A 24,398-nucleotide genomic window follows, 5' to 3' on the forward strand; every position below is an offset into this window, starting at 1 on the left:
GATCAGATGATCTCTGCATTCTCTTCGGGTTTTCACCGCGTCCGTTGGGTTTTGGCGACAACAGTTTCGCTTACATTGCAGTCATCGTCTTCAGGTCGAAGGTGAAATAACTCGGAAAATTTGGGCATTTGAGCATGCTTGGAGTGAACCTGGACATAACATACTCTTCGAAGATGCCAATATAATAGCAAAAGAAAATAAATACTTCCCTCGATTTATCGGAGAAGCTATTGGGATAGCAAAAACGCCGGAGAATTTGAACAGGGATCAAGGCTACCAACTGCATAACGCATGGAAAAGGATTCTCCAACCACCAACCAATGGGAGACCAGCAATGAAAGATGGACAACCAGCGACCAATGAGAGAGCAGCAGCGGGATGAAGAGGCGGAAATTTTCCGAGTTACTTAACCTTCGACCTGAAGACGCTGACTGCAATGTAAGCGAAACTGTCGTCGCCAAAACCCAACAGACGCGGTGAAAACCCGAAGAGAATACAGAGATCATTGTTTTTTTTTCCTGCAGATTCGAAATATGCAGATGCCCTAGTCTCAAGGCGGAAATCCGACATTGACCATTACCAATGTAAATTAATAATCATTACTCCTGGAGAATGGTTCGACCATTTCGTCGAAAGTCTCCCCCTCCCTCCCCTCCTCCGCCCCCTCCACACCTCCTTATCAACCTCCCCTCCACCTCCTTCTACGCGGACACCAATCCACGCTCGCTCCAGTCCCGCTTCACGCAGTCGCAAAGGCGGACGTCGCTCTGGAGAGAGGGTCGCCGTTCGAGTCCCAGTCCGGTTCGATCCACTGCACCGAAGGAGGCTGCATCACCTCTCCTGCGACGCACGGTTAGTGCCACCACAATTACCCCGTAGGTTGAGCAAATATGACTAGGAATGTAAACGCTCAGACGCACTCTCAGAAATTTGTTTGAATCGCTCGCACTCCCTCGTGATTATTAAGATGGAAAATTCTCCATTCGCTCACTATATCATAGTGAGAATGTTTCAGCGTCGTTTCGAACCCAAATAAACCGATAGGGTAGTTTCCTTCATGAAAGAAAACGAAAGGCATTGATTGCGATTCGTTACCCACCATTAGTGTAATCATAATATACAAATTATTTGGTTTTAGAAATCCCAGTTTAGACGAATGGGAATGGTCAATTTTAACCTCATTTGAAAAAGGCCAGATTGGCGCCCATGCGATGCCACTGCACGTGACGTCACAGGAACGTAGTTTCTATACGAGTAGATAGGAGTTTTGCATCGTCTGAGATTACTAAAACATGCATGGGGCACAGAGCTTAAGAACACATGTCTTAATAATCACTTATTAAAACTGTCTAAGGTCGGAAAGTTTCCTTCGTTAGGTAGGGTATTAATAATCCTTATTTAAGCCAAGCATCTACCTGCTAGCATCATCCTGCATCGTAGCGAAGCACATACGCTTGCCCCAAGGTCACCTCACAAGGCGAAAGCGGGAACCAGAATGACGTCACAAGGGCTTTTCCCAGCATTCATACTTAGCCGTCGCGTTTTCGCGCGCTTGAAAATTTTCACTTTTCAATTAATCGCGAAAAATAGATATCGTCATTTAAAAATCTGAAAGCGTGAAATACGTACTCCAGGAGTAATAATATTTCGATTTAGGCAATAAAAAATCATAGGAAAGAACCCTATTATAGGTGACTACTGCGCCGGTTGCCGCATAGTAAAATACAGCAGTTTTGCTGGCACTACTTTCAGGGTTTTCCACCTGAAGACACTAGCAGTAATACCAGTGGTGAGGCAGCAACATTTTGATAAAAATCTATTTATCAGTATTTAATTTTCTCTCAATTTCCTTTCTTCATAAAGATGTTGAAGTTTCGATTTATAACTCAGCCCTTACCTAATGCTCGGCCCCTTTTATTTCCCGTTTTTCGCTTTATTTCCCGTGAGTGCACCAACAACTGCTGTACTCACACTCACTCCTACATGCACCCATAAGACTGTTGGGTTTTTGTGAGTAAAAAAAAGGAATTTCTGATGATTGTTTAACTTGTCATTTATGACAGATTGAAACTTTTCCCTCTTCGTCACTGCTCTGAATGTGTAAGAGAAATTTGATGAAATAGCAGTTATTAGCCTTCTACTCTCCATTGCACAGCAAAATCTCCATAATTTTTCCAATAATCATTGAAACTTTATTTTCCTTCATTTTTCGTCATGAATTTTTATAATGTGGCTCAATAACCTTCATGATGGAGTGTATTTGTAAATTTATGACCAAAGAGACGTCGTCCCAGCGAAAAACAAAGCTTATTTATATTCTCTCCTATACTTTAATTCTGTGGTGAAAAGTCATTCTAACCGCATGTTTAGTTACCGTTAGAAGAGCTATTGGCTTTCTTTCCTCTCAAATGGAAACAGGGATATGTTTGATGGAGTAACGAGATTTTATAAATCATTAACTTTGGTAGTGGCGGCCATGTAACATTTATGTTTCCTCAGTTGGAAGCCGTTTTTACTCTTGGATTGTGCACACTTTTTTCAAAATAGTGTAAATTTTACTTTCTCACCCGCTCCATTTTTTTCTGTAGCCTTATGAATTATTAAAAAAAAGCATTTCAAATCTTTCTCGTTGTGATGCTGTGTGTGACGCTATAATTTGTCATCAGATCACATGTGAAATTTACAAAGTTGTTTTCTTTAAAATGAAGCAATTTCATCGAGTCACGCCTCAAATCAATTTTATGTCATCATGTAGAAAATTTATATTCTCGAAGATGTGTGGTATCGCCTCAACCTCTGTTAGATACTTTTTTCCCTCATAATACCTGTATGTATATGATACCATCCATAAAAGCTCTCTGCTAGCAGTTGCAAATCTAAATAGGGAAGTGAAAAGATACCGTCGGCTCTACGAAGCGAATTGCTCCATCTGATAAGACGAAGCTTAGCGATTGTTGACATATTTCATCTTTTGTGCGACCTTGGAATGTTATACTCCTTATCATGCTAACACTGATAGTGCTGCACAATGCGCAATGAAATCACCTAGACCAAGGCATTTCCACAGAACGCGTACATCGCATAAAAGTTAGTTCATAATTGAAACCCACAAAGAGCCAACTTAGCGATATAAAAAGGTACTCCCCACCATAAAATCATGTACACAAAGATGTGTTTATGTTGGAATTTAAAGTAAGAGAGAAAGTTTGCTGAGTGCCATGATTAAAGCACAAATAGTGATATCCACACTATTTTATTTATCACTTAACCGACCATGGTTTCGACACTTGGTGTCATTTTTACGGTGAAAATGTCACCAAGTGACCTTGAAAATGACATCAAGTGTCGAAACCATGGTCGGTTAAGCGATAAATAACATAGTGTGAATATTACTATTTGTGCTTTAATCATGGATATATAATTATTCCACAAAATTAAGCCGGAAACGATTTAATACGTTTGCTGAGTACTTTTTGATAAACTTTAAGAGTAAGAAAACACCAACTGATTGATTCCCTAGACCAATTCGCCGGGAAATAAATTACCAATCAATTGACTGAATGGAGAACAAAGCACGAGATCATTGAGCCCGTAGATCAATGGTGACTTTAAAATAAAAACTACGGCGCTAATTAGCGGATACATAATTAGTTTGATATTTACATGACCGCGAATTTGCGCGAGATTTCTCGCGTAGGTAGCGACGCAATCAATTTGTTCAGTGCTCTACTTCCGGGTTTTCTTAACTCATTCCTAATGAAACCGCAACCGATGGATGAATCTTGGTTTAACCATTTAACGTCAGGTGTGCGGAATTCGGCACATACATCCACATCATTTTGCCTCACAAGTCAAGAAAGTTATTTCACTATTGCCCATTATGACATTTTCAGTACGTTCGTATCGACCGACAGCAATAAGTTTTGGCACCAAGCGAGGACAGGTAAACCTTCGACTTCGATAGAAAAAAAGTCGAAGCAAACCACGTTGAATATCGTCTACTTTCTGTGTTTTTATTTTAGTTATTGGATTCCTTAGATATTTTTATATGTTTCTAAAATTTACTTTGTATACCTATTGGTTTTCTAAAATGTAACCTGTACAGATTATTTGAAATTGAAGGTAGAATAAGACGTGTGACGAATTCGTCCCTCTGGGCACTTAAGGCAAAACAGTAATGTAAGACATTAAATCGCTTTCCAAACCTGATGTTTCATATTTCATAAATATATTTTATTATGTCGACGTATTTGTTATTGAGAGTAAAGTGTAGTTATATGGCTGAGTTATAACATTTATACAAGGTTTTATTAGGTGTTTTTTACTCTGCTGGCAACCATAACTTTTCATGGGAATGTTTAGAATGTGATTGTGCCACCAGAGGATACTTCTATGAATGAACAAATGTACATACCTCGTACTTTTGTTCATCACTTGATATAGAGAGACATGCATGTTCCCGATTCTCGATCGCTCGCCTTCTTTCCAAGCTATTCGCGGCGAAAAATCAAAGGCCTCAACCAATTATAATCAGATGATTGAAATACTTACCAATTCTTTCCAAGCGGTCCTCTGCATCTCAGCCTCTACTTGATCAGACCAGTCGATATCATCGTTGTTTACATTTGTAGAAGAGATTCCTTCCTTCAGCATGCGGTCCTCACCTGGAACGGGTAAATGAGCATTAACTCTTACGAGGTCAGCAACTCATGAAAAGTGGGCGTTAACTCACTCATTCTTCAATATGTAAAAATCATTTTAATTTTTATGTCTGGACGTTTTTCGTAGCAACTTGTCTTCCTTTCCATTTCCTAGGGAAATCATTTAATTAATTTCGATTCCGCGTCTCATAACGCGATCCTATTCGTGTTTAGCCGCGAGTATGGACGGAATCATCTTCCATGAAAATCAAATTCTGTCCTCATCATTCGGTATTCATCTACATCTACATAAAACCCCGCAAGCCGCCTAAAAGGCGTGTGGCAGGGGGTGTTAGGACGCCAGCCATATACACATAAAAAATTAAGCACTCTAACGAAGTTGGGACTATCGTTTATTAAAGTCCTTTATGGTTCGGGGAAAAAACGTATTCCCATATCTATCCGTTCGGCAAAACATCTCTCTTAATTTATCGCTTCTATCGGACCTGGAAATATAGTGCGGCTCTAACATTATATTCTCTGTGTCGCTCTTAATTAATCCATTCTCAATTGTTTAAGCAATCTAAGCCTAGTAGGGCGTAGCCTCCGAGTCTCCAACGGCTCCCAGCCTAATTCGCTCAACATCTGGGTAACACTGTCTGTACGCCCGTAGCAGTTTTTGACGAAACGCGCAGGCTTCCTTTGCATTTTATTCAGTTCGCGGATTAAGTCTTTCTGCACCGGATCCCATACGCTCGCAGCATATTCAAGGTGCGGTCGGACGAGAGCGAAATAGCACCTTTCTTTTACTTTCTCATCCGAAAATCTTCCCACAATACGCTTGACGAATCCTAATTTCTTCAGGGCTATGCCGCAAATATTCCTTATCTGTGTTCCTTACGAGAGATTCGAGGTTATCGTAACTGCAAGGTACTTCACTCCCAGGTATTCATCGCTCTCGTTCCCTTTCAGTTCCCGCCATCAATCAGGACCAGCCATTCCCGTGGCACGCACCGAGGCGACAGACAAATGGAAACGGACATCGCCGACGCTGGCGGCAACAAAGAAGGCCGATTCTTTCCGTTACAGGAAGGAACATTTGACAGTAGGAGAAGTAACAGCGTGGATGAAAGGCAAGTGGTATTCCAAATACGGTCGTACAGAGAAAATTAATATGGAGCAAAACAAAAAAGAGAACGCTGTATTGTTCGCATATTTAAATAAATATGCCCTACTTCAAAGATGACGGAAGATGAGGTGCCATGCACTGTAAAAATATTCTACTTCTGCACGTACCATCTGCTTTTCTAAATTGGCTGTCATCATGGCTACCTGTCTTCATTTGGCTGTCAATAGGTCTCTGGAAAAAAATTAATACCTTCAAATATTAACTAAAAATCGGAAACTTCAGTAAAATCGTCATTAATGCATTTTCAACGTACTTATTTCACGTATTTTCTCAAGGATTTACAAAAGAAATGACTGTAACAGTTCCACAAACACACCCACTTCAAATTGTAATACCATTGGATAGCTGGAAAGTGACGTCAGCTCATGCGGGAAAAATCAGTGGCGTTGCGCATTGTTTACCAATTTTCTTGGTATATTTAGCATCTTTACGTAAGGTTTTGGAGGTTTTATCGTAAAAAACAAACGGATCCTGGTTTCACCAAGGATGATTCCAGAAACTTGCATAAAATTACGACGGCAGCAATGTTTACATAAGCAACTGCAATTGCTACATACAATATGAACGTGGGGGTTTGAAGATGCAAAGGTATGGGAATGTAATATTACTGGCTCTTTTAAAGTACCGTATTTTCCGGCGTATAAGACGACTTTCTAGCACCTAAAATCTTTTTTAAAAAGTCGGGGTCGTCTTATACGCCGGGAATGTGGCAGCAAGGAGGAGGGGTGCCGCACTGAACAAACACTTCACACATTTGCAGAACCCTAACCCTAACCCAGTGCTGAGATCTAATATACCAGGCTTTGTGAACTTCCATGTTAAAAGGAGGCCAAGGGAGAACCAAGCAAGACAATTAAACCAACGGTCGGAGGCACTTCAACACAATCAGCAGAGGACAGTTGTGAATGCAATGCATTAACAGGCGCGTGAGCACGGAATATAAATCGGACAACTGGCTTTAACACTGACATACGAAGCAAAAGGCAGTACACTACCTCCCATTCGAAATATGGGCACCACACCCCGAAACACTACCACCAGAGGCACCCCACATTGGCCAGAACTCGAAAAACATGTAGCAGACATGGTGAATGAGCATCGCCAAAATGGTTATGTTGTAATACGCAATAAAATACGCTTGTTTGCACTTCAGTGGGCAAAATCTAATCCAGATCACAGCAACAGATTTAAGGCCACTGTATCCTGGTGTACTAGATTCTTAGAAAGGCACAATTTGGTACTGAGGCAAAAGACAAAAATTGCACAGAAATTACCTGCAGATCTTGATGTCAAATTAAATAACTTCCATCGATACGTAATAAAACAGCGCAATAAACATGGCTATGCGTTAAATAGTATCGGAAATATGGATGAAACCTCAATGAATTTTGATATGGTTGGAAATAAGACTGTCCATCTAAAAGGTGAAAAAACTATTTTAATTAAAACAACAGGACATGAGAAGTCCAGTTTTACAGTGGTACTAGCTTGCACAGCTGATGGCGCCAAACTGAGACCAATGGTTATTTTTAAAAGAAAAACAATGCCGAAACTCAAGTTCCCTGTTGGTTGTTTTGTACATGTGAATGAAAATGGCTGGATGGATGAAGAAGGGGTAAAGCTATGGCTTGATAACGTATGGAGCAGGCGACCAGGTGGACTTATTAAAAAACGTAGCCTACTGGTGTGGGATATGTTCAGGGCTCATTTAACTCCCAGCACCAAGGAAAGGCTTGCGAGACTAAATACAGATTCAGCAGTTATTCCTGCAGGATTGACATCATTGGTACAGCCACTGGATGTGTGCCTAAACAAGCCGTTTAAAGATCGCATTCGAGAACAGTGGAATGAGTGGATGGTTAGCGGTGAGAAGTCATTCACAAAAGGAGGAAACATGCGTGCTCCACAGTTGGATGTTTTGTGCAAATTTGTTATAAAAGCCTGGAATGACATTGATGCAAAAACAGTAATCAAGTCTTTCAAAAATTGTGGCATATCAAATTCGTTAGATGGTATGGAGGACGACTACTTGTGGCAAAATGAAGAGGAAGTCGAAGCTGAGACCACACCATCTGATACGGAATTTGATCCATATGATGATTGCCTTACAAATGTAGAACAAGACGTTATTGATGTACTGATGATATCAAATGACGAACAGGAGGATTTTAAAGGTTTTTAAATGGAAACTGCGTTGCTGACTCGCAGTGACTTGCGAGCTCTCTCTATCGTTTGTTAACTTCCTTGTATCAGACTGCTTTAGGAAAAGTTTAATCCACTTGCACTGTTTTAGTTTTATATGTTTTATGAGGAACTGACTTATGTTTATTAGTGACCGTTTTCATGCTATCATGTCATGCCATGATGTCATAAGCATATTAATTAAAAATTCCTATATTGAAATCAAATCTGATGTTTTTTATTTACCGGTAGTGTGCGTTGGAAAAGGGGTAGTCTTATACGGAGAGTATAGCACGAATTATATATTTTAACAAAAAAGTTGGGGGTCGTCTTATACGCCCAGTCGTCTTATACGCCGGAAAATACGGTACGTATTGAATATGTTTATGGCATTTAACAATGAAATTCCATTCATTACGGTCGGACGAGAAGATAACGGTGACGACATTGGTTATGTGCAAATAATGCACAATCAAAAAAAAATGACGAGCTGGTGTGTGCGGCCCGAGCGCAAAATTAGAGCTAATAGGGTAATTTCCTTCATCAAAGAAAACGAAAGGCATTGATTGCGATTCCTTACCCACCATTAGTGTATCCATAATATACAAATTTTTTCGTTTTAGAAATACCGGTTTAGACGAATGGCAATGGTCCATTTTTATCCTCATTTGAAAACGGCCAGATTGGCGCCCATGCGATGCCACTCCACGTGACGTCACAGGGACCTAGTTTCTATACGAGGAGATAGGAGTTATACATCTTCTGAGATTACCAATGCATGCATGAGACACAGAGCTCAGGGAAACATGTCTTAATAATCACTTATTAAAACTGGCTGAGGTCGGAAAGTTTTCTTCGTTTGATAAGGTATTAATAATCCTTATTTAAGCCAAGCGCTACGAGCTAGCAGGGTACTCAGCTACCCGCTAGCAGCCTGCGTCGTATCAGCGCTCAAGCCTCCCTCAAGGTCACCTCACAGGGCGGCAGCGGGAACGAGAAATACGTCACACGGAGAGATTTCCCGGCATTCATACTTAGCCGACGCGTTTTCGCGCGCTTGAAAATTTTCACTTTTCATTTAATCGCGAAAAATAGATATCGTCATTTAAAAATCTAAATGCGTGAAATATGTAGTCCAGGAGTAATAGTCTTTCGATTTAGGCAACAAAAAATAATAGGAAAGCACCCTATTGTAAGGTTTATTCCGTGGAAGTACCAGTTTTTGAGGAGGACGGTGAGGTGGAAGTTAAAAGCCTTTTTTGCCATGATTGCATAGCTAGTTCTGATGAGCAAAACTTTGAACGTGAGAGCAGTTCAAGTATTATGTAAGCAGGGCTGGACAAAATACAGACCTAGGAGTCTTTGAAATGCACAATACCTTTGACTTTGTCTGGGGTGTTTGAAATCTAAAACAGTATTTGAAATACTTTTTCAAATAAAAAAATAAATTTCCATGGAAATTAAGAGATCTTAAAAAATATTTAACCTCTTTTTTGCTCGAAAGGATAGTTACAATTTTATATGAGGGATAAGGCAAAATCTGTGCTAGCAGGGAAACCAAGTACATACACGAGAAAAGTATGTTTTTATATATATTTCACTTTTAAAAGTAAAACATCTCAAATGTTGCTCTATATGGTTGAATTATCCTCCTTGAGGAATAAAAGTTTTTTCAAATGTGTCGGACAGAGATCCCCTCGATGGGAAATGGATAAAGTCAGCAAGTGAAAAATCTTTCCACTGGTGAAGATGAGTATAGGATTGTGTCAAATCTGATAAGCATTGTGTTAATAATAGGATTCGTTTTCTTCATTCACACTCGTCAGCCCTTTCTCATCCAAACCAATCTTTGTTCCACGTCTTGGAAGACCGTATGAAAATATTTATTAGGAGCATTTCTAGTCGTATTGCAGCACTTAGGCACCATACAGTACTTGAAGCTTCGCTTCGACACATCGAGGAATAACTGCGACACAAAAAATACGGCGTAATAAGCACAATATCTCGGCTGTAAACTTGAAAAATGTGCATGATGAAGTTGGTTGAGAACCACACTATTGCATGAGCTGACGTCATTCAAGATGGCGGTGGTGCGAATTACGTTTTCCTTTGATGGCTTGTAAGAGATATTTTAAATGCTCATAATAAATAAATAGATGACTTTACAATATTGTTACAACTTAAAATTACACCTACTTTTCAGAAACGTCTAGGTAGGTGTTCAGAGACCTATTCTAGGCGGTGTGCAGCGGAACCGTAATATGAAATTGTCCTGCCAGGACGTTCGACATCCCCCCATCCTTCTCCTATCCCAAATCTCCCCTCGTCGAATGAAAATGTAAAATTAAAAAACTTTTTCATCTTATAGCCGAATTACCAGCGATGGACGGAGCAAGAAAGAAGTACACAGTAGAATAGTGCAGGCGAAGAGGGCTTTCTACAAAAAGAAGAATCTTCTTACAGCTGAAAATACCAGCATAGAAGTAAGGAAACAATTCATCGGATGCTACATATGGAGTATGTTTCTCTATGGAAGCGAGGCTTTGACGTTGAAAGCAGCAGAGAAGTCAAGAGTGGAAGCATTCGAAATGTGGTGCTACCGAAGAATGATGAAGATAAAATGGATTGACCGTGTGAGTAACCAGGAAGTGTTAAGGAGAGTGGGAGAAAAGAGAAGCCACCTAAAAACATTAAGCAGAAGAAGGGACAACTTAGTTGGCCACATTTTGAGGCACGATGGTCTGATGAAGACAATCGTTGAAGAACAAGTGGAAGGGAAAAAGGGCAAGGGACGGCCCCGAATGAGTTATATAGGACAGGTTATAAAAGATGTAAAAGAGAATAAATATGTAGCTATGAAAAGATTAGCGGATAGGAGAGAGAAATGGAGAGCTGCGTCAAACCAATCTTAGGATTGTTGACTGATGATGATGGTGAATGCGACCTTGGAATGGTAGTTTTCTGGTTCGCACAGGCATTTCCGTCGCTTTTCACAAATGTCCACAACTAATTGTAAGCAAGGAAAAATAAGCGATCCTTCCTGCGTAATGGAATGGTAATGGTAAAAACTTGTTCATTCGACCGATCACAACATTCGCTCGCAAATGACGGAAGATCTAGGTCGCTGGTGCAAAAGCTGAAACTCCCTATTCTTTATATTTAGTCAGAGTGGACACCAAACGTAATTCCTGATTTTTATACGCATATGCTTTGATTTCTATTCTCCCTATTGTAGTGTTCCATACTTTAAAATGAATTAAAAAAACAGGAAATAGGCTGAAAAATTGGAAAAAAATGAGAACATAACTTTAACAATCTAATGGTAGTTTATCAATTTAATTAATTTCTTTATGTTATCTTATAGATTTTTATATAGCAAAACTGAGCCTCAACCGCGTTACAACTACGCTAGAATGTTCCTTTTCATATGCTGTCTTGCTTAAAATCATCATTCATTTTGCATTTTGATTATGTATATTTAAATGATAATTTGTTCCTCGTGAGCAATTGAGGAAGATTTAAGTCATGAATGTGAATAGAATTGAAATGAATGTCGGATTTCTCGTCTCGTGGTTTAGTTCGGGGCGCGGCGGCGCTGCCAAGGAGGCGACTCAGCCAGAGATGAAAGAGGATAGAGGTCGCCGGAAGAAGGCGAGGTGGAGGGAGAGGTGGGCGCGGAGGAAAGAGGAGACCAAGGATGGCCCCAGCCCCGTCCCATTCCACCAGTTGGTAAGTAGGACACACTCCACTCCACTCAAGTTCAACTCTCGACAATTGGTCCAATATTATTTATTTATCATTCAAGCATTCCATCGATGAAGAAGGTTTACACTGACAATGAGTGTGTTGCTGATCACATGGCATGGGCGAATTTAACGTCCCCTAAACACACAAACACACACTAACTATTTGTTCTCGCTTGTCAAATCGACAATCCATAGATAAGTGGTGCTCTACTATAAAAATAAAATAAATGATGCACTTTACACAGAGGCCCTTAAGAAAACACTTCTGAAGAGACTACTGAATGGAAAAATGGAAAAGGAAAATAGTTCCTAAGCATACGGGCATATAATAATGTGTTCATTGATCATAACACCGGGAATGTTAATGAAAAGTGTCCGTTATTTTCCACACAATAACGGCTAATATAATATCCACCTCAATGAACTATGTTTTGGATATTTTTCGTACAATCCTGGAGTAATAATTAAGTATTCAATCTATACTTCTGAGGCTTAGGAAATTCTAGGTACTTCGCTACCTTGGAGTAAAATAATAATAATAACATACAAACACCCATCAAGTAACTTGGTAACTATGATAAGATAAACAAATCATAATTTGTGTCTGAAGATGATGATAGTTCATTGAAACCCGGGTCGCGCTCTGATAAAATAAGTGGTATGATTATGATATCCAGGAAAACTTGGTAAAATCTGTTTCTTCTCCGTTTCCGGTCTTTCCGGTATTCTTCCTTTGAGAATTGTCCCTCAATTTATCCTCTCATTATGTTTCTTTCTGCGATTATCCACCTTTTTGCACTTTCCCGCTTTTTTTTAAAGTGGCACCAGAAATTATGAATGACAGAGGGCGCGTTCCGAAATTCACTGGCAGTACTGCCAGTGCTGCCAAACCGTTCCGAAATCAACTGGCAGTACGGTGCAGTAACGGATGACGTCAGTCGTTTGATGACGTTCCCTACCGTGGACTCTACTGCGGCTACTGCAAGCCGAGAGCAGCAGTAGCGGCAGTAAAGCAGACGATTGGCGGTAAAATTTTAACTTGGCGGTGTGTTTTCGTATAGTCATTGCGCGCGCGAGAAGATGCAAATTATAATAAATGCCTGAGTTATCTCTTCACAGCCACTAAAGAATAAGTGGAAAGGGTAATAAAATGTTTTATGCATGTATGATATCTGCTTCTAGTGACTGAAAAGCTCGAATATCTGCTTATTAAAAGTAGGGTTCGTGAAGTGTTCAGCAACCGAAAAAGATGATTTTTTGGGGGCTGATGGTAAATCAGGCTGCATTGCCGTCTTCTCTTTGAATTATTGGTCCAGTCAAAGTTAATTGTATCCCATTGTTTCTGGATACATTCTATTTACAGTGGAAAAGAGAAATATAACGATGTTGTCTTACTTTTGACGAAGATAATTCAGGTCTTAAATTACCCAAGTAATCTTTAAAGCCTAATGGAATATGATTTTTGTGAAAAAGTGTTAAAACGATGGTAAATCGTGACTCTATTTGGCATTGTTCTTGCTGACAGTTCCTAAAAAATTGCCCGAGAATGAAGGTGCTATACTCTCAAGAAAAGCCTCTTTTGCCGTGGGCAGGAGCAGCGGCAGTAAGCAGACGGAAGCCGATGTTCACCTGTTTTTGGAACACTGAAATCGCCTTGTGAAACACATACAATACAAATAGTACGCTATACGTGGTATAGTACGCAAGTAAATGAAATATAATGGACATAATTCAGAATATATTCAAGTAAATTGAGAGAAATAACTTCCACTCATAAATATATATTGGATGTGAAAATGGCCAGTGTTGTGCGCGAATGAATTTCTGTATGCCTGTATGAAATATTTGGTTTGCTAATTTCGTGTGATTAACCGATGGTGTCTTGAATAATGTCTCGTTAACTCCAGTTGTAGATAAGAAGTAATCCCCGAAAACTTCAACGCAAGAAACTATAATTAAAATTACGTTTTACACGCATGTATGTGCATCATGTGTTACAGAAATGTATGCATAAACTTTCTTAATTTCTATCATCAATGAGATGCAACTTCCTTATTCTATGCCATACCGTTTAATGTGTAAGCATATTCTAGGTAGTGGCACACGCAATTTTAACTGTACGTTGGAAATTCGTCTCCCTTGGCATTCTTCTACCTTACAACTGTACCCATGTTTTCGTCTGCTTAAGTTTCAGCATACTCGCTTATTTTGCGTTAGTCCATGAAGTACGAAATATAATGTGTAGCAAAGCGTATATTGCCTTCAACTTTTCTTCAATCATGAATATTGAGGGACAGCTAGTTAAATCCTGCATCGGTGCCTTGTAAATTGTTCTTGATAATGTTTACGCACTGAAAACCTAACAATGGAAGGCATTTTTCAACCTGAGATTGAAATACTTTTAATTTTAAAGTTCTTACGTGACTCTCCTCGATGGCAATGGATATTTTAAAATATTTCTTTAGGCTGCAATACATCATAATGTCGTTGTTTCATGCTTAAAACTTATATATTGAATTTACTTTGAAAGTGGCATTTGCACGATTCATTATTTCCCGCGAAATTATCACGGCAGCTACTGTTGACCGTTCCGAAATCACTGCCTTGCTTACAGTGGCAGTACTGTTTTCCGTTCCGTTTTGCAGCAGCAGTAGCAGTACTGCCAGTGAATTACGGAACGCGCCCAGAATAGAGTATTTGCACCCGGGAAGAATACGATTGCAATGCAGTAGATTCGGTAAAGTGTGTCATAAATACCATTACTTTCGATTACCAGCATTAATTGCTGCTTATTTTGTGTAATAATTGATATTTAATATGCATTGTTTTCGCATCTATATTGAGCAGACGAAAACGCTCATCTATTGGCTCCTAGGTATATGACGTCATTCTGTTCTATCTCATCAGCGTGCAAGGTGTTTATGATACGATGAACCACGTGTGCATTGAAATATTTTGGTGGATCTGATCTTTGTAAAGGAAAAATAAGTTTACGTGCATATCATGGAGTCAGGTTTCATGAAGGTTTCTTCAAATAATATCCCGAAAGTGGATGCTTCAATGGTTGGTCATGCTGATTATGTTGGACTACACCTAAATGCCACGGAACGAAGTTTTTATGTTGCACTGGAGTTTTTTTTTGTGTTTTCCCATATAATAAAGAGCAATCGACGGGAAACCTCGCCAGATATTAGGTCAAAGTGAATTAATTAAGAGTGATAGTAACAGTAGCTAATAGCCCAAAAGTTTGTAAGCACGATTCGAAGTTTTACGGAAGTAAAAGTGCCGGGGCGTAAATAACTATCGATATTTGTAACATTTTTTTCAAATATCGATCTTAATTTAATTTAACTATTTTCTTTTCCTTATTATTTAACCTACTTACTCGCGAAAAATAATTTTTCATTTTGAGTTTTGGCCCATAGTGACTGAATGAATATCCATGGCTCATTATTTAATTGCCGCAACTTCTGGGATATTTAAGGTTTGAAACGTAAGCAAAAATAATTCACAGTGTCCGGCGATATCTGGTGGAAATGTTTTACATCCATGAGAAAAAAACTAAAATGGTAACCTTCCACACAATTTTCTTTACTAAAGTACCGACCCAGTTTCGACACGTAGAGTCATTATCAAGGTACCAATTTGGCTTTCAAAGGCCTATATACACCGTTCAATAAGAGAAAGATGGGGTGGAAAGGATAGCAAGGGAGGGGGGAGACAGTTTGACTGAGAAGATGCGTAATTAATAGGGAAGGTCTTTGAAGGAGGAGGAGGGGGGGCTAGGAGCAAAACATTTGAACTAAAATGTTTACAATAGTTAAAATGTTTAGTAGCATTTGTTAGCGAAATGTTAAAATTGGTTCATTTTACATTTCTCCTCAGTATAAGTTAATAGGTTTTCAAGGTAAAAGTGTCTTGTTATAACTACAGCCATTAAGCGAGGAATACCTGCGCGCGGTGCATTTCCAAAAAGTAGTCCCGACTTGTGATACGCAAAAGTGAGCTTATTTCACATCCGATTTTTAAAATATTTGCATCACTATCTTTGGCATTAAATTACAAACATTTTTCATACCCAAACTATCAATTTATCGAAAATTAATTTTCCGTTTTTTAGTTAATAGTACGGGTACTGCTACTTAAAATTAGCGACTTATTTTTCACGAATTAAGACGTAATATTAACAAGGATCATCACTGTTTAAGTACCTCTATTTATGTTAATGTAATGTCAATATAAATCTGTACACGAACGCAAAACAGAGAACCGAAGAATGAGAAAAACTAGTAGGTAGTTCAAGGTAGAAAAGTTGATAGAGAGTCTTGTCGTCAGCGTAACCGAGAAATGAATGAATTAACAGATGTAGATGATGGCATGTGCACACGTTAACACTAGTCCATAAGCCATTCCATGGCTTCTTTCCAACCTCAGTATACGCTGTAGGGGGGCTAACCCTAAAGAACAAGGTAAGCCTGAAAACACATAAAACAAAACTTCACAGCTCTGAGAATATATGGCCGCCTGTTGTTCCACAGCATCCTTAATTTTGCATATTTTAATAATTAGTCTCCCACTTAAAAAGTACCTCACTATTCTCAGACTCGGAATTTAGCCTAATTGAGATTTAAAGTTTTTCTTAAGATCACTCCCCAAATACATGCAAATACTCCATTGTGACCTAAAATAACTTAAGAAGAATTGATTGTTTGAGGCGTAACTTGGTGAAAGCGATTCATAATAAAATTAAAAAAAAGAACTTTGTGAGTGAAAGCACAAAGTTCTTCTTTTTAATTTACTTAAGAAGAAGATTTCGGAAGCGATATCAATTGCTTGGAGCTGTTGTTGTTGTTTTGGTGGGTTTAAAGTGAAAAAAACGCTAATAAATACCATTGAATGATGAATGATCATTACTGTGTAAGGTAAAATTTTACGACAACCTTCATAAATTGAAATTCTGCAAGATAATCCCATTATATATTTAAATATGATACAGCATATCATAATAAAATCATGTCTATGTAAACACTAACTAAAGTTATCATTTAAGGCGTACCTCAAAGATATATATGTCATTCTAAGCTTATATGCATATAATGCCGAGAGAGGCCATTAAAAAAAACTTAAACACAAAAAAAAGTGCAGTCACACGTAAGGTTTCGAATTTTCGACCGTTTCGGTCTTCATCTGGAAGGAGACGAGTAGGGACTGCCTAGTAGTCCCTATACTTGCCTCCTTCCAGATGAAGACCGAAACCGTCGAAAATTCGAAACCTTACGTGTGAGTGTCCTTTATATACAATGCAACTATAAATGGTGTTTATAAACAAATTTTTGAGTTGGTTAATGCCCCTGCCAAGTTTCATTAAGATCGGCTTGATAGTTTTAAAACGGTGGCGTGTCAAAGTTCCCAAGTCGGTCTACGACTTGGAATTAAGTCATGAACAGTACCTTACCATAATTTTCTGTATCTTTCGACGAAGCCTCAAGAATGAGTTACTGAATTTTCTGTTGTTTTTGGCGAAGAAGCACCATCAAATGCAACCGTTTATCACTGATATGAAGAGTTTCAGCGAGGTCGCTCTAGCCTCAGTGACGAACCGCGGGAAGGACGACCAAAAACCGCCGTCACTCAAGAAAACCTGGATGCTGTACGTAACAGGACCATGAAAGATCGTCATGTTACATACCGTGAGATTCAGGCATCATTGGACATCTCAGGGACCTCAGTTCAAAAGACCTTACACGAAGAGTTACGCGTTAAAAAATTGGTTTCCCGCTGGATACCTCACATCCTCACAGAGGAACAGAAGGCAGCTCGAGTCAAATGGTGTCGAAATAATCTACCACGATTCAACTCAGGAGCATCAAATCACGTTCACAACATCGTAAGCGGTGATGAATCATGGATCTATAGCTACGAGCATGAATCAAAACGCCAATCTTCCGTGTTGGTCTTCCAAAGTAAGCACAAACCGACAAAAGTTGTTCGCTCTCGCAGCGTTTCCAAGAAAATGATCGCATCGTTCGTAGCCAAATTAGGACAAGTAGCGACGATCGCCCTTGATATATCAAAGAAGAGTTAATGCTCAATGTTATAGGACCATTTGCTTGCCGGAAAAGACCGCCGAGATTAGGAAACATAACCCAAATCGACGCATTACTCTCCATCATAACAACGCAAGCTCACACACCGCTCGGATCACAAAGTCGTAAATTAGATCAAACTCATGCACAAATAAATTATCCTTATTATATGCACCAAAAAAATTACTGATGCAAAATCAGGTTTCTTCCACCGTTGAAGGCGGTGAAGTTCTAGAAGGGGCACATCTTTGGATTGGCAAATAGATGAAACGCGGTATCCTTATTTCAAAAGAAAAAAAACAGAGTTGGGAATAAAACGCTTCCACGTCATAACACGAAAACATTGCGTCGCCGTGGTGGCGAGCGCGAGATTTGTGATCATAGTTCAGGGGCAGGTCAATCTTCAAGTGGAGAGCTTCATCACTCCTCATTCGTTTCCGTCAACCAGCGAAATGGAATTGCCCCACTGAGATCTTGATGTCACCAAGCGTTAACAATCACTGTTCTCAAGACAATGGAACAACGATCACCGCATACCGGGAACGGGATTGGCAATGGATCTCATAAAAAATATATGCCCATCTGTGCTCTTCAACATAAAAACAATTGGCCGTAACAACAACCCGAACCGTTGACATAAACTACTTTTGATTAATAAATTAAATATTTTAGGCATTGCACTGTTTATGGGTTTTATTAAGGAAAGTAGGCTCCTAAAATTCCGATTCCTAGAGAATACTTTTCGCCCACGCTATCAAAATTATTTCACATCTTATCCTCCACCACATATGATAATCATGGAAGTCAAATGGTTCATATTCTATTAAGAGTACAAAAATGTGTAAAATCCATCCTTACTTTTTTTTTAAATAACATATATCCATCAGCTCTTATTCTGAGCAGAGTACTTGCATTACAATGAAGTAAAACTGTCGACGTAACGATAACGAAAAATTTTACCCAGTCTTGCACCTTATTCCGCCAATTTCTTTCCTTTACTTTAAAAAGTATGTCCTTACACAATAGCGTGGTTTCCTATCATTTTTTTATTGCCTGAATCGAAATATTATTACTCCTGGAGTACGTATTACACGCTTGTAGATTTTTTAATGGCGATATCCATTTTTCGCGATTAAATGAAAAGTGAAAATTTTCAAGCGCGCGAAAACGCGACGGCTAAGTATGAATGATGGGAAAAGCCCGTGTGACGTCATTCTAGTTCCCGCTTACGCCGTGTGAGGTGCCCTTGGGGCGAGTATGTGTGCGCCGCTGCGATGCAGGCTGCTAGCAGGTAGCAGAGTACCCTACTAGCAGGAAGCGCCTAGCTTAAATAAGTATTATTGATACCTTATCAAACGAAGGTAACTTTCCGACAATAGGCAGTTTTAATAGGTGATTATTAAGAGATGTTTCCCCGAGCTCTGTGCCTCATGCATGCATTGGTAATTTCAGACGATGCAAAACTCCTATCTACTCGTATAGAAACTAGGTCCCTGTGACGTCACGTGGAGTGGGGGCCAATCTGGCCTTTTTCAAATGAGGATAAAATTGACCATTGCCATGCGTCTAAACTGGGATTTCTAAAACCAAATAATTTGTATATTATGATTACATTAATGATGGGTAATGAATCGCAATCAATGCCTTTCGTTTTCTTTGGTGAAGGAAACTACCCTATTGAGTTACTACAGCAATAACGGACATCCAGTGGTAAACACTTCTTGACTGACTTCTTATGACTAATTAATCATGTTTGGACTAAAACAGTCCATTTCAACGCGTATACTGTTTACTATCGAAGGGATCAACTGAAGCCAGATCAACCAATATTGAATGGACGTCAGCCCACATTCGTACACAAGAGACGGCGTGGACAACTGGCAGCCAAATTATGATCCCTTGATACAATGATTCACAGGGCAGGCCGGTGGAGATGACAAGTATTAAGAGGCAGTAAGTTCACGGGAATTATGCGATTTTGAATTTTCATATCAAAGATTTCATTGACAACGTTTTAAAAGAAACAACTCACAGCGTATGTCTAATCTACGATTAACTCGGTTACAAGTATCTATCAATCCATAGGGGCTAATATAATAATAATAACAACAACAATGAAGAAGGATCTAAGGCTTTCCCCGTCATTCACCCTGAAGACAATGGCAGACTTCGCCCTTGAAACGTCGGTGCTGAAAAACCCCTTGACCCGGCTGGAAACCCGAGAACTCTTCCTCCAACAATTATAATAATAATAATAGTACGTCTTTATTCAGCGAGATTGAGACTGGAAATTCCCATCTTCTATCTAACCCCTCGTCAAACATTACATTGTTGTGTGAAGACCAGGGGGTGAAGACAAAAAATTATGAAATATATATCTATAATTAAAAACCCAAATTTATTGGATGACAGATGCAGAAAATGTGGTAATGCCTATGAGACGATACAGCACATCACAAGTGGATGCACTAACTAATCCCAAAAAGACAATCTGCACCCACACAATCAAATGCGCAACATCATCCACCAGTAATTAGCTCTAAAATATAAACTCTTAGAAAATGCAGTTCCTTATTATACATAAACACCCAAAACCATTCTTGAAAACGATTACTGTAAGATTTATTATGGCCAATCAATTATCACCGATAAAACAGTCCATAGAATGGGGAACATGCAGAATTTTTTTAAAGTACTAAAATAGGAAGGTCCCTTCCTCGAATGTACTCGCCAAAAATCTGGCGGATGAATTATGCTTTTTAGCTGAGTTATGAGTCTTTAACAATTAATCTTCATCGGCTGCTTGAAAACACGACGTCATCGTGACGTCACGGCACGGTATCCACTGATGACAGACTGAGGAAGTGGATAGAAAATCGGTCATTGCAGGGGCTCAGGCGCAAATTTGGCGAAAATACTAGCTATTTTTACTTCGATATCTTGAATTCAAGGCTCTACCGCTCTTCTCTCTTAGCGAAGTGAACAGTGCACCGTCCGATGACGTCAGAAGGCGTTTCAGGTCACGTGACTTCAAGCGATATTCGAGCACTTTTAATTAGCATTTAATGACGTTTGTGGAATACTAGGAGAGTTTTGGCTTATACATTTGGACTATTGAGGATATTTTCTATTCAGTGAGACTTACTAGCATGATGAACAAATTTCATGCATGTTCCCCATTGGACCTGATCTAGTAGTACAACATAAAATTCACAGTGAAACGTACTTGATAGACATTGCCGTACCTAATTCGCATAATATCACTACAGCCTACACCAACAAAATGGAAAAGTATGAAGAACTTAAAGTTGAAATTAAGAGATTACGGAAATCAGATAAAGTACACATAATACCAATAATTATCTCGGTCGCAGGAGTAGTGCCTCATTCAATCCATCAAGGTAAGTATTAAAACTATTGGACTGCCGAAAAACTTGTTCATTACAATACAAAAAGCAGCAATTTTAAATACATGCCAGATTGTCAGAAAAATTTTCAACCCAGATTAAAAAGACGAGAGTGCTTGGTGGTACCGTACCTCGCCTAAAACCAACAAAATTACTGTGAAAAATAATAATCATAACAATAATAATACGTCTTTATTGGGTGATATTGAGACTAGAAATACCCATCTTCCATCTAACCCCTCGTCAAACATTTAACTGTTGCCGTTAAATACATTGCCAAATTGCCCTTGGAAATGCATACACTCAAGTACGTTCAAAGAGACATAGAAGTACGATTTTCAATCAACTAACAAAATTATAAGTTAACAAAGTTAACATTTACCAAAAGTAAAAAGATGTTAGCAAAAACGTGGGAAAAACTTAACGAAATTGACTTTCGTCCTTATTGCAAAAAAAAACCATTGCAGGAAAACGCCCACACAATAAGGGGGGACGTGAAAAACCTACGAAAACCTACTGAGAAAGTGTTGATGTAAACAAGGATGTACACAAATACAAGAATATGTCACCAATTGCCTGGAAAGAAAAAAAATTAGATGAAGCCGGAGGAGTTAAGTGTTGAATCTTTCCCACTGTTCGCATGATGTTACGTGTCGCGGTGTTGTTCTCCGAGAAGTTCTGCGCACAATGCCCTTTTGAAGGATGCGAGTAATGATGATTTGCGTAGCGGTAAGTCGATGTTGTTTCACTCGCGGCACGCAGTCACAAGGGTATCAACTGTGGCCAAGTCGTACCTAAAGAAAAGGTTAATATGAATATAATTACTGGTAATATAGTTCTATTACATAATCCCAATGCATCAGAAAAATGCGAAAAAAAGTATTAAAAAAGCACGCATGAATTACACACATTTTTATTTGATTATTAATTTTATTTCTCATTAGCACTGGGCCGATTTAAGTATCTCAAAAATGTATGCTTCAGGCCTTAATTTTTTCCATCAAATAGCAAAATTCTACTTAAATCGTATTACGTAATTATTTAATTCGCTGAACCGAGAAAATGTTATTCGAAGACTATTTGTCTTTAGTCGGAGTGGTCTTTGAGTTGAATTGCATTAACGTACGTGCATTCCAATATGTTCTATAAAATACCGCCCTTTGAGAGAGGCTGTCGCTTAATAGAAGTAGTATTTTATAGAAGTTTCACAATACAATGTAGGTTCACATTAATTGCTAAGTATGAGAAAAAAATTCCCCTGGACTGGGAATCGAGTTATGGACTTTTGAGTTTCCGGGCCGCACCGCAAACCACTACGCTTTCTGCATTCTTAAGCTCCCATGGCAATTTAATTGATGCTAGGCCCTTGCAGCCCAAGAATTGGCAACACGAGGGAATAATGGGTTTCCAAGAAGCCATTCCCGAAAGGTATGCCCTACGATTGACAGTTTTTGCGTGGTTTATTTATTTCCAAGGTTGCCGCGTCAACGGCGGTGAATGCGGGCATGGGCCAAAGGTCCGTGAATTTCACCCTCTTTCACGCAGCCGACTTGAAATAAACCACATCCTCAGTGTAAATGTTTACCATATGACTTCAGTGGTCAGTGTTTCTATTGGAGAAGGGACAACGTTTTAAGTGCCTCGCATGGATGAAGCAGACGGAAGGCAGATGTGTTTACGCATATAATCTGAAGAGGTCTTCGTCATCGTGCGCTCTGCCGCCGGACCGTTTCCACACGATTGAAACAAACGCGTAATGTTAACACGTAATATATCGTTATATATTCCATGAATAAAATACAGTAGATAATATCAGTAATTATTTGTTGTATTGGAATCATGAAATTGAATAGAAAAGTTATTCTTCAGTGGTTCTTTCTCTCAGATGACTGCTTATCCTAAATTATCTTTCCTCTTTTCAGTCAGCGCATTATCACATCATTCTGAACTTCGTATGGAATGTTAGAATTGCATACTGAAAAGGATAATGGAATCAGACATGAGATTTATGAAAGTCGATCCGGTTCAGTGGGAAATTGGACTTCCATAAAGTAACACAGCCTTGAGGATGGGAGACGTCGAAACGTCGGCTTATATAAAAGCATTAACCTAGCTGAGAACCCGAGAAATATTCATCAGTAGTATTCAGCAGGAGAAATTTAAGTCGTTTATTAAACACGTAATAATTTCAGCTGGTAAAGCCTCCCGATTGAAATGATCTAAACACGACGACTACTATTTCGACATCTTTGAAAAATATAGGTGAATAGAGTGAAGTCCTCTCGGGATTTCCACCGGTTGATTTGATTTATAGGCACCAACGTTTCAATGAACGCCTCGTTCATCGTCCTCAGGGTGAATAATAAAAACGTTCATTGAAACGTTTGTGCCTATAAATCAAATCAACCGGTGGAAATCCCGAGAGGACTTCACTCAATTAATACGCCGGGAAAGAATCTCATCATATTTTATAGGTGAATACGTTATAAGGCATCAAATACAATCATGTAACCATGAAAATTACGAAGTGGAATAAAGGCATATTGTGGGGAAAAACTGCAGACACATGAAACTTTTCATGAAAGCGATTGGCGAATTTTGCTTCGCGGAGCCGCGTGCATAAATCTCATGTATGATTCCATTATCATGCTTTCGAGTACGACCGAAATCTTCCACACTCCAATCACTACCGTGATGGCGATCATTAGCGGACATCTCGTTCAATATGCATTTCTAATATTCCATATGAAGTTCAGAATGCTGCCATTATGATGTGATAATGCGCTGACTGAAAAGAGGAGAGATAATTTAGGATAAGTAGTCATCTGAGAGAAAGAACCACTGAAGAATAACTTTTCTATTCAATTTCATAATTCCAATGCAACAAACAATTGCTGGTATCATCTACTGGTTAAATAGTTCTTGGAGTATAGGTCCAATGTATATGATGCAAAACAGTTATAGCCAACGTTTCGGTTCATTTTAAACTATCATCGGGGCTGTGAAAGAAAACACGAGAACAAAATAAAATACAATGATATACAATATTTTTACATAAATAAATGTTACGGTGGTTTTTTAACAATAATATAATTTAAAAAATATATAAATAAGAACATAATACACAAAAAATTGACATACCTTAACTT

The 24,398-nt window shown here is 38.9% G+C and overlaps 1 protein-coding gene across 1 annotated transcript in view; it reads left to right on the top strand.

Annotated features, from left to right (window-relative positions):
- Positions 1-742: 742 nt before the first annotated feature.
- The window catches only part of LOC124159568 (multidrug resistance protein homolog 49-like), a 134,117-nt gene continuing 110,461 nt past the window's right edge, over positions 743-24,398 (top strand). Inside the window, exons 1-3 of the mRNA XM_046535467.1 lie at positions 743-852; positions 5,613-5,773; positions 11,589-11,739. Of these exons, the coding sequence (XP_046391423.1) occupies positions 5,670-5,773; positions 11,589-11,739 (255 nt within the window). The 5' untranslated portion in view covers positions 743-852; positions 5,613-5,669. The remainder of the gene's footprint in view (positions 853-5,612; positions 5,774-11,588; positions 11,740-24,398) is intronic.

This window comes from Ischnura elegans, chromosome 5 (assembly GCF_921293095.1).
Source record: "Ischnura elegans chromosome 5, ioIscEleg1.1, whole genome shotgun sequence".
In the NCBI taxonomy this organism is placed as follows: domain Eukaryota; kingdom Metazoa; phylum Arthropoda; class Insecta; order Odonata; family Coenagrionidae; genus Ischnura; species Ischnura elegans.